The sequence below is a fragment of the Gossypium hirsutum genome, chromosome A13, assembly GCF_007990345.1.
Source record: "Gossypium hirsutum isolate 1008001.06 chromosome A13, Gossypium_hirsutum_v2.1, whole genome shotgun sequence".
NCBI lineage: Eukaryota > Viridiplantae > Streptophyta > Magnoliopsida > Malvales > Malvaceae > Gossypium > Gossypium hirsutum.
In genome coordinates this window covers 88,989,699-89,001,461 of record NC_053436.1, presented here as the reverse complement: position 1 = coordinate 89,001,461, position 11,763 = coordinate 88,989,699, and the positions used below count along the sequence as shown (strand labels likewise).

At 33.7% G+C, this 11,763-nt stretch overlaps 1 protein-coding gene and 1 non-coding gene across 2 annotated transcripts; both read right to left on the bottom strand.

Annotated features, from left to right (window-relative positions):
• Positions 1-569: 569 nt before the first annotated feature.
• On the bottom strand, positions 570-676 carry LOC121213493 (small nucleolar RNA R71). The gene has a single exon (XR_005908874.1). It is a non-coding gene; the product is annotated as a small nucleolar RNA R71 (small nucleolar RNA).
• Positions 677-8,837: 8,161 nt separating this feature from the next.
• Positions 8,838-10,634, bottom strand: LOC107895127 (aspartic proteinase CDR1). The gene has a single exon (XM_016820359.2). The coding sequence runs from the start codon at positions 10,455-10,457 to the stop codon at positions 9,180-9,182; it is 1,278 nt and encodes a 425-aa protein (XP_016675848.2). The 5' UTR covers positions 10,458-10,634; the 3' UTR covers positions 8,838-9,179.
• Positions 10,635-11,763: the final 1,129 nt, after the last annotated feature.

The window sequence follows — 11,763 nt, the reverse complement described above, 5'->3', positions numbered from 1 at the left end:
CCTATAGAGCCAATCACAAATCTAGAGAGAATAATGTGTAAAAATTTTCGACAGCAACAACAACAGCAACAGATGCAAGATCCACGAACACCTGCTGTAGGCAATGTACCACAAGAGAATTCGTTGTTTGATGAGGCTAACAATCGAGAAGATCTACTACTACCACAACAACTACCCGCAAAATGAAACATGGCACGTAACGAGAGGACTTTGAAAGATTATGCGTTACCAAATCTGGATATGGTTCAAAGGAGCATTACAAGGCCAACTATCATGGCTAAAAATTTCGAAATTAAGCCAACTATGATCTAGATGATCCAGAACACTTTACAGCTTCGTGGGACAATGAAAAAAGATCTGAGTCAGCATTTAAAATGGTTCCTCCAAATTTGTGATACCTTCAAATACAATAGGGCCATTAATGGTGTTATTCGTCTTAAGTTGTTCTCCTTTTCATTAATTGATAACGTCTTTTATTGACTAGATTCGCAGGCACCAAGATCGATCATGACATGAGACGAATTCGCAGGAAAAATCTTACAAAAGTTCTTCCCCATTAAAAAATGATCCAACTAATAAGGAAAATTTTGATGTTCAAACAGTTAGAAGGAGAAAGCCTTCACGAAGCATGGGAGCATTTCAACATGTTGATTTAGAAGTACCCACATCACAGATTACTTGAGTGGTTACGATTGCAAACTTTTTACAATGGGTTGGATATGTATTTGAGACCTAGATTAGATGGAGCAGCATGAGGAGCCTTGATGAATAGAACGTACGAAGATGTGTACGAGCTAACAGAAAGTATAACAATAAATTTCTGCCAGTGGCCAACTGAACGTCATACATGATACATATGGCCAAAGACCATCTATGGTGAAGGCTGTCTAGGAAGATGACTGATACCAGTAATTACTCAACAGAATCAACCGAATAGAGGCTGAAAAGGGTGCACCAAATATCTATGGAGGAGACAAACCACTCTTCTATTATATTAATAATCTTACCAAGGATGTAAACTATATCAGAAATAGGGGTAGAAATCCCTATTCAAATAAATATAATCCCAGATGGAGAGATCACCCGAACCTGATATGGGGAGGAAACCAATGAGAGGGTAATAGTTTTAACCAAAATAAAAACACTATTAACCCAAATGACCATACTATATGTGGTCAACGCCTAAATAGAATCGAAGGGAAGATGCAGTTAATTATAATAGATGTAAATCAAGTGTAATCTGAGTGCACCAACTCAACAAAAACATTGACAAAACTTGAAGATCAAATGAACCAATTGATGAGCATGATAGGGGATATGAAAAGGAAAATTGGAAAAGGTTTTCCTAATAATACCGAAAATAATCCTCATAGAGAAGGGAATGACCACGTGGAAGCAATAGCACTCCGATTAGGTGAAATATTGAATAGCCCAGAAAACCTAACTTAGGAGGAAAATATGGAGAATACTGACAATCTTCAAGAGAGACCCTTAGAAGCTGACAACGAACCAATACCAGAGGAAGTAGTTGTGCGGCAATTAAGCCAGAGGTGGAAACAACCAAAGATTATGCCGTTGCAAAAATACCATTCCCTTTAAGACTAGAGGAAAAGCAAAAGCAAAATGAAAACGAGTTTGTAAGTTTTCTGAACTTTGTTCAAAACTTTAAACGTTAACTTGCCCTTGATCGAATTAATTGAGAAAGTTCCTAAGTATGCCAAGTTTTTAAAGGAAATTATGCCTCGGCGTAGGAAAATTAATGTAGGTGAACAAGTTAGTATAAGCACTTCCTGTAGTGATATTATCTTGAGACAGGTTAACCAAAAATTGAAACACTCGAGAAGTTTTACTATTTCCATAGAGATAGGGAGCACTCATTTTAATAAAGCTCTATATGACTTAGGAGGTAGTATTAATTTAATACCTCTATCTATTTTTGAAAAACTCGGGTTAGCGGACCAAAAAAATACCCAAATAACACTACAGTTGGTCAACAAGTCCTTAGCATATCTGAAAGAAGTACTAGAAAATGTGTTAGTCAAAGTGCGTAGCTTTCTCATCTCGACAAACTTTGTGGTTTTAGATTTTGAAGAAGATCGAGAAATACCCATCTTGCTAGATAGACCCTTCTTAGCTACTTTTAGGTCTAATATTGATTTAGAAAAAAATGAATTAACCATGAAAATCAATTGTCAGATTGAAACTTTTAAGTGTGGTCACCAATTAAGCAAAGAAAGTAAAAAAAAGTTAGAAATGCATTGTGATAAATTATCTATTTCTGATAATCCTGAGTTAAGGGACGTATTTTCTTTAATGTGTGCAGTTCAAAAAAATAAGTGTAAGGAAAAGAACAAGCGAGCAAAGGTAGAGTGGCATGATGGAAGATGGACTAATACTAATAGAACTAAAGAATTGTCCATTTGTGAATTAATAATATTGTCGGATGAATTCAACAACAAAACTTAAATTATTTGAATGGATTTTTAAATTTTTTGTAAATTATTGTATAATTAATTAACTATTTAGTTTAGGTTTTAAGTTTTCTTAATTTTATGTTTTATAAAAAATGTAACACTTTAGAAATTGGAATTTTGGGTGAAAATAGAACCAATGTCATAACACGGTAGCCCCATGTAGCAACACCAAAGGAAAATTTGACGGAATGAAGGAAATCACTTCGATTTCATGAAACAGACTTTGTGCACCGCGACACCAAAACCAAGAATCTAAAAATTTAGAGTGTGTCGTGATATTGAACTCCGATATGGCAACAACGGTAAACTGCCAAGGATGTCATGACACGGAACTTCTATGTCGCAGCAATGCTACAAATTTCTGTAGGATTAACTCGACCCATTCATGCAATCTGGCAGCTTAAACCTCTCTTTGCCCGATTTTTAACCCCCAAAACACCTATTTTATAACCTAAATACATATTATCCCCTTATTTAAACATCTCTTAACTCATTTAATATTTCAAAACCTCTTAAATCCCTTAAACCCATAAACCCTAAAACTCTAATTTCTTTTTTCTACTAGATTTGTTCGGGAAATTTCTTCTTTCAATCTTACTCAGTGCAGGAAAAGGACGGGAACACCTTTAGGAACAAACGAATAACCAAACGAGACGTGGAATCTAACAACTCATATGAGTTTAATAGTTCCTAACTCAATTTTTAATATTCCATTGAACTTATTTGCTTGATATTTCATTAGTTAGTGAGATTAAACATCATGCCTCTTAGAAAGGTCCGAAGAACTAATGAACTAGAATCATCAATAGCTCTAAAACCCTCTAGTTTTTTAAACTCGAATGTTAGAAAATACTTTGTTTAACTTCAAGGAAAAATCTTTATCCAAGAGAGGGGATTTGATTCATCAATGATTCTTTGTAAGGAAATATGGCCTTTGGTTAGATATCATTGGTGGGAACATTTTGGAAGATCCCAAAAGACATTGTCGTGGTCCATGTTGTTAAACAATTTTATGCGTTTTTACGGGACAAAGAGTCTAGAAATGCTGAAAGCCATATGTGGGAAATAGTACCTGTGTGAAGGAAAGAAGTGCGAGTAACCCCTCGAATTATTTGTAACTTTTATAATACATTAAACTATGAAATAGATTTTATTAATGAAACTAATTTAGAGTACTTTCGAGACATAGATATGAATAACATTATAAACTTTTTGACTAAAGGAAGGGGTGAATGAAAATATTGCCCAGGTACCAATATCTCTTTTCATCAAGCTATAATGTTTCTTGAAGCTAAAATATGGATTCAATTTTTATGCACATGAGTTGTTTTTGCTTTAAATGTGTCTAATATCAATACTTTTTGAGCGGTTTTTCTTTATGTTATTTTGTAGAAAAAAACAAATATGCATCGAAAAATGGATTTACCAAAATATGAAGAGATGTGTTAGTGGCCAAAAAGTGGGAGTTTTCTTTCCCCATTTAGTGACAAAATTATGCCAAAAAGCAAGTGTTCCAATGGCATCCATTAAACAATCAATGAAGTCATCTTGAAGCATCATCAGTGACACTCTGTTTACACAATACATTGAACTTTAGGCAAATCAGATAAAAGTGCGGAACAAATGCTAACAAGAGGCAACAACAACTTTGAGTTCGTCTCAAAAGAAAGCAAAATCAACCGCTTAACAATAAGTTGGAGAGAGCAGTCATCCAAAACTGGATTGGATGATACATTGGATGCAGGAGTCGGGCCCAATTTTTTAAGTTTGCACGACAGAACAATATTAGGGTACCTAATTATACGCTAGACATGTTTGGGCCAACGCAACCAAAACAGAAGGAATAGGCACATGAAAGTGAAGAGGAAGGAGATGATGAAATGAATTTTGAGGAGGAGGGTGATTAAACCTTGTTTAAGTTTGTTTTTAAATATTGTATTGATTTTTCGATGATTTTAATTTAATTTTGTAGGAGTATGATTAATAGTAGATTATTAGTTGTTTTGTATTTTGTTTTAATTTTCTATATAGGAACCCAGCATGAAGAAGGCACAACAATTAGAGCTTTAAATGACCAAAAGAGGAAGCATCCACCAATAACTTATAGAACTATCACGATCAATCGAGTAACTTCTTTCCTTATCTCATTAGGGGCTACACATTGAGGACAATGTGTTATTTAAAGTGTGGGGGTAGCATAGAAATTTTTTGTTTTAAATTTTTATGCATTTCTTTTATTTTTCTTATCATTTGTGTGCTTGAACTTGTAGAAATACAAGTGATTGGTTAGGAGAATGTACATAGGTTGCATGTTTTTACAAATAAATTTGACATGAAAATAGGTGATTTTAAATTTTTTATTATTAGACTACTAAGTTTTATATATTACATTGTAAATAGGCATTAAAGCAATTGAATGTACCAAATGGTATGGAGCACACAAGGAAACAAGCATGCTAGTATGAATGAAAAATTGTGAATTTGTGGTTGTTTAGTTTGTTAGAGTTGTGAATATTGAGGTACCTAGGGATGACCTAAAGCATTATTTGGATTACACCCAGAGCCAAAAATTGAACTCTGTTATTTATCCTTAGTACCTATTTTGAGCCAGAAAACACTTCTTAATGAACCTTAATACAAATCTTGAGCCAAAAATGTAAGTTTATACTTATCCTTTTTTCCAAAGGTCTTGAACTGCATAACTATAGATGTCTGGCCATACGTATTGAGGGTTAAGTAGATACATTATGGCGGATTTTATAAAAATAGAATGAAATAGGAGGGATCAATGTGATATAGTGATTATAGGTTTAGCTCAAACGTGCAACAAAAGGAAAAAAATTCAAAAAGAAAATCTAAACGAGTGGAAAAAGTACTTGAAAAGAAAAAACATTTGTGAGTGAGATGTGTTAGAAAAAGAAAATGTGAAAAAGTCACAAAGTAGAAAAACTCGTTAATTAGTGCACAAAAACTTGTGAGCTAACCATGATTTTTATATTATGTTGTGGCTTCCTATATGGAGAAATAAGGAATGTGAGAGAAGAAGACATAAGGCGGTGAGCGAGAAAGGGTTACCAAAGGGGAGAATAGCGGGCAATATGATGTGCCAAACTATTTTTGTGCTTGAAGCTATTTGATGCTTACTATTCTTAAAATCCATACATGTCCTAAGCCTCAGAACGTTACGAGCCAAAAAGTCCTATGTGATCTAGGAAGATTTATTCACAATTCTAAATCATACTAAAGAATTGCTTCTATAATTATTTGTATTATGCTAAGATAATCAAATTATTTGTATAATTTATTGATGGATTCCTACATTTGAGACCCTTAATTCTTGTATGCTTTATAACATATTGAACTTAGGTGTTTGATACCGAAAGTGGTAAATTATGTATATCTAATGCCAAGATTATATATGAATATGAAATACCTATTCATATGCTCCAAAGCTAACATTTATATCATACTTGCTCAAGGGTCGTCTTTTCATTTTATTGTTTTTGCTTGTGTTTCTTGAGGATAAGTAATGACTTAAATGTGGGGAGTTTGATCTGCCGTAATTCGGTGTAGCCAATTAAACTAGTTTTCACACTTTAGAAGCTTGAACATAAGAATTTTAGTTATGTTTTAATTACTTTTTAGTAAAGTTTAGTTAAGTGTAATAAAATGTGTTATTATAGTCTTTTATTGACCTTAGTGGTCGAAAGAGGCCTAAAGGTGCACTAATACACTTTATGAGTGTGCAAGAGACCATTAGAAGGCATAGTAACTCAATATTGGTCGCTAGGTTGCAACACGAAGCATTAGATGTTGCAGCATAGGGAGCAGAACTAAAGAAGTCCAAGATTTCCTTCGATGTCGCAACATACCCCTCAAGATACCCTGAAACTGAACATATTGCCCTCGATGTCCGACACAGAACCTGGTTTGTTGCGACATCACGTTTGCATGGGAAATTAATATGAGCCAAAGGTGTTTTGGTCTACACAATCCAACTTTAAGCTAGGGACCATCAGCTGACCTAGGGTTAAGGACGACGCCTATCCTAAGTCTATAAATAGGCTCAACTAGCACATGTTAAAAACACCTTTTTCCTTTGTATAATTTTCTTTTTAGTTTTTCTTTTCTTTTAAGGGTTAGACTTTATTTCCATTCTTGTTATTTGTTTTCGAGAGGAAATCAGATTCTGAAACTATTCTTAAACTCTGTGAGGATTTTGTTCTTTAATTCAATACAGTCAAGCTTCTTCTAAACTCTATAATTGAAATCGTTCTTTATGTTCATTCTTTTATTCAAGTTCATATTGTTTATTAGATCTATGAGGAACTAATCCTTTTTTGGGGGATTAGTGAGTGGATGTATGAATAATTAATTGTTTTGTAGAGATTTCTTAACAGATTAGCTGTTCAGTACAAGAATAACCTAAACCCTAGGCCTAACAACCCTAGGAAGTCATCAAGGTGGGGAATTAACCCAAAATTGGTATGACCTATCCGTGAACACCTTAAGCCTAAACCTGTATGGACTGTGAGGTCAAAAGATAACTAGTCCTTATCGACTCAGTATTTTAGTGGACGTATTGGAAGATCGTACTGGGCATGACTAGTTGATTGAATAAGAAAACCCGAGACAACAATTGATTAAGATTACCTAAGCAAGCTAATCACTCATGCCCAGATTTGATATATATATATTTCTTTTATTGATTCCTTACTTTTCATTCATTTAACTTTTCTTTATTTCTTTTATTATTATTATAAACAAAAAAAAACTCTTCTCTTAATTCTTAGTACTATAATCTGGTTAAAGTATTAATTAGATCTATTTAGGTTAAAATTAAAATTAATTTAGTGCTCGCCTCCCTTGGGTACGATCCTCGGAGTACTCACTTACTCCGTTATAACTATATTACAACTTGACCCGTATACTTGCAGATATCATTTTCCATATCTTTTATCCAGGATTTCTACTCTGAATGTTGGTATGTCCGGAGGCGGTTAGTAGTCAAGCCCTTTAATTGTAATGTTTGATGAATGAAGGTCTGTAAGAGCTTCTTGAGCTAAAACCTTCAAAACAAAAAACGCACAGATGGACAACTTTTTTTACAGCTAATTGAGAATGAGATATATGAAATGACATATCTGACTATACTTGCTCAAAAATTACTCCATTTGCCACTTGTATCTATTTCTTGAATATTTATGTGCTATTAATTTATTTTTAATTTACTCGTGTAAAATGATTTCTTATATAACTTTATATTAATTGAAATATGCTACTTGAAAATTTTATTTAAAGTGGGATGTAATTATCACTAATTTACATGCTAAGAACATGACATAATTATCACTATGAATATAATTTGCAATTATATTGATGCACTATTAATATTTATCAATTTCTACAAAATTAATATTTGCAAATAAAAAACTTAAGAAATTTGTTTATTTAAATTTTTAAAAATTTTCACTAATTAATTTTCATAATGGATGTTTTAATTCATTGATAATAGTGTTTTATTTCAATAATTTTACCAAATAAATACTTAATAATAAAATGTGTCATGTCATTATTTTTCGTTTTTACACATATTAACTTTGAGCTATCCACTAAATTTTATCAAATACTTTTAAATAATTAATTAATAAAATCAATTGATCAAACCAGTCATCACAATCAACTGCTAACTATCAACCAATTACCAAATAAAACCTACCTTCAACTAAAATCTATAAAAATTCAAAAAGTCGAAGCTCAAGTTAAATGATTCACCCGACTTAAAACCACTTAGAATTTTAAAATATGAAATATTGACTCAGCAGGTCTAATCTTAAAGTACTTGTAATTTATGTTATTTATTAATAAACGAATAAAGTAATTGAATTGAGATAAGAGTAGCCAGAGTCCAACTCCTTTTATTGATTACGTTAAGTTTAGCCCGAACACAACGGGTCAAGAGACTACATTTTATTTATTTCGATTAAATATTTAAAAATCAAATCTTAAAAAAATTAATTATTGAATTTAAGTTATAAATTTATTTAATACATTATTAAAATTGAATATTAAATATTAAATAAATTATTTGATAAAGAATAATATAATCTTTAAAAATTAAAATAAAATAAACAATAATGAAATGTATTCTCTATTACTTACCTTTGTCACACTTTTTTTTAGGAAAAATTTTATTTATTAATTTCCATAATGGATTATTAAATGTGTTTAAAAAGATAGATCAATAAAAATATTAATTTTCTTCCTTAAAAAATGAAAATATTAATTTTCAGTTTGTTTATCAAAGTTACAAAGGGAATTGTTTTTTTAATTTCCCATTTATTTTTGTTTAGACTAACAAGATAATAAAAGTGCTGGAGAGCATCTTCTTATAAAATGCATAAATTACATGTAATTTTAATCCCCCAAAAATCAAATGTTGGTAATGTAATATATGCCTCTGTAGTTTTTCTTCTGAAGAAATAATTTGGCAATGAAATTTGGAGCAGCCAGAAATTTTTTTTTTTAGTACTAATTAACCACAATATCATCTTGCAAGTAGTTTTCATGTCACCGGTGGACTAACATGGATCTTACAATTAAGCTAGAAAACTATAAAAGCTAGTGAGGAATTTAAAAAGCTAGCAGCGACGCTGGGATTATTATGTAGTGTCCATGGCCGCATGCAATTGGAAGCTAACAAATTTATTGTTTGGTACAATCTGTGGGAGCAAAGGAGACAGTTCTCTTCTGAAGATCATACTCCACCTGGAAATTCATTTGTGCATAGTTTCCAAATATAGATAAGGAGTCACTTGGGACTATCAGCATACAAAACAAACCGTCATTGATCCGAAATGTGTTTTGAGGTTGCAAGAGAAGGTCAGCACCACTGAAATGGAACACCATTTCCGGGACGCTGATATTAGTCTTTGCCCCATAACACAAGCTAAATGTTCCTGAAGGATCTTTCACTGGATCTACTCCAATGGCGTCTTTCACTATAGTCTCTAAGCTGCTATAAAAACTCGATTCTAGGTATGTGAGTGTTGTTCCAGAATCGATTATGATATTCCCTTGGCTCGAACCTGCCTCTGCGGTCTTGTCTCCAATGCTAACACCTTCAAGGCTAAGGTAGTAGAAGGTTTGAGGGGTTTTGCTTACCAATGGAGTGGAAACAGCCCCAGGACGAGAAATTATTGCTTCTTGGCCGAACAGCAGTTTACTACTGGAACTCGCAGAGCGAGGAACCAAGCAGTAGGAAAATCTGTTATCAATTTGATTGCTTATTTGAGAAGCAAGTGACAATGGCCCTCCTCCCAGGCCAACAAGACCAGCACTTGGGCTTCTGAATTTACCTTGATTGTTGTGCCCACAACCGAAAATGGATGTTGGGAAAGCTGTTTTTTGACCATTGGAGTCGTCAAAAGTCAAGGTATCGGTGCTGAGGATTCCTTTCGTAAATGACTTGTCTCCATAGCTATACGAGTATTGACAGTCATTAACGTCGTTGGAGCACTGATACCGGGGAAGAGCTTGGCAACTATCGGAATCGCAAGGAATCTTTTTGTAGGTGGAAGATGCTTGAGGATCGAAAGGAGGAGAACCTTGTGGATAACATTGAGATTGAAGACATGGAACACATTGTATCCATATAAGGTCGCTTCCAGTGTCTGCAACGGCCATGTAGTCAACTGGCGGGGTTCCAAAGGAGAGTTTCATCAGATAAATACCTCCATTTGGAGTCACTGCAGATTGGATGGCGCTTTGATCAATCAAGAATTGGAAGTGTTTGAGACGGTCCATGGAATGGAGGGCATTTTTTCTTAGGATCTGTGATGAGGTGAGAGAAGCATTATAGAAAGGAGATATTGGTGAATCAAGATGAATAAGCTCCACACTGAAACCCTTTGCTCCCATGACTGGCTGAACCACCAGGCTGGAGAATATTACAGTAAGCACAAGAAAAAGTGGATTGTGCATGTTTCACAATTTTTGTTTTTAAAGACGAGTATTTAAAAAGAAGGATTATAAGATGTTTTAGATGAGGTGATGAATAATTGGTATTGAGGAGGATGTACTTATAGGCAATAGCACTATGGATGTGCTTGTATTTATAGATTGGAAATCGTTTAGCGTAGCGAAGAAGTTAAGGTCGATTATATATGTTGAAGTGTGTTAATCATTGCAGCAATTTCCATTTGCTATCCAAGAAGGAGAATTAGAAATTAATGATTTTCAATCTATCCACATAAAAGTTGCGGTGTTTGGGCTCACTACTCATTACTTCGTCTCAGTGACTCAGTGTTTTGTTTAATAGAGGAGGATTTATTAAGGATGATTGCATGGTAATCTTAATTAACTGAGTCAAGTCTCGGTGTTTAAGCCCAACCTTCTTTTGCGCCAGGCCCCCCTCCTGACAAAACTTGTTGTGGGAAGGTCTTAATCAATCCGAAAAAAAAGGGTGTATGTTCTCATTGTTATGATGTTTTCTGATTTGCAATACGCGTTTCTACTTTCAAAATCACTTGTTGTCTTCATCCAATAGGTTTCTTTCCATAGCCTTTTTTCTGCTATTCTTTTCTCACTTCAATCATAGAAAATAAAGAAAGATAAAAGAGAAGAAAAGGGGAGTCTTAATCAATGTAAAAAGAAGGATGTCTGTTTTCATTGTTTCCATGCTTTTGTTCCCACTGAAAATTATGGACCATAGTGCGTGTGAATGCCGCAGTCCATTCACCAAATTACAAAATATATGTTTTTCGTAAAAAAATTATTTTTTTTAAATTTAGATCCTTAATTTTTTTAAAATTTAATTATTTTATTGTTTTTTGGACGAGAAAGCTAAATGAACTGTTAAAATTTTAGCGCTATCCCGTGGAGCTTATAAACATGGTCAAGATAGGCTTGGGCTATTGTAAGTAAAGGGATGAGAGAGTCCTACAAAATGGGCATATTTAATGAGTCTATCCACTATTACGAGAATGGAATTCTTTCCCTTAGAAGGGGGTAATCCCTCGATGAAATCCATGCTCACTTCGGACCAAGCATGAGTAGGAATTGGGAGTGGCTAAAGTAACCCAGGATGAGCAGAGGTATCATACTTGTTTCATTGGCAAACAAGGCATTCTTCACCCATTGTTTAATAACCGTATGCATCCCTTTCCAATAAACCATACTTGCAAGTCGTTGTCTCGTAGAATGGATGCCCGAATGCTCCTTGTGGAACTCTCGTGAAAATAAGAAAATAGGGCTGTTTGACGTTCTTGATCCTTGCCGATCACAAGTT

What these genes read in the sequence shown, in the direction of transcription:
- LOC107895127 (XM_016820359.2), bottom strand. Translation starts at nt 10,457, where the DNA reads ATGCACAATCCACTTTTTCTTGTGCTTACTGTAATATTCTCCAGCCTG.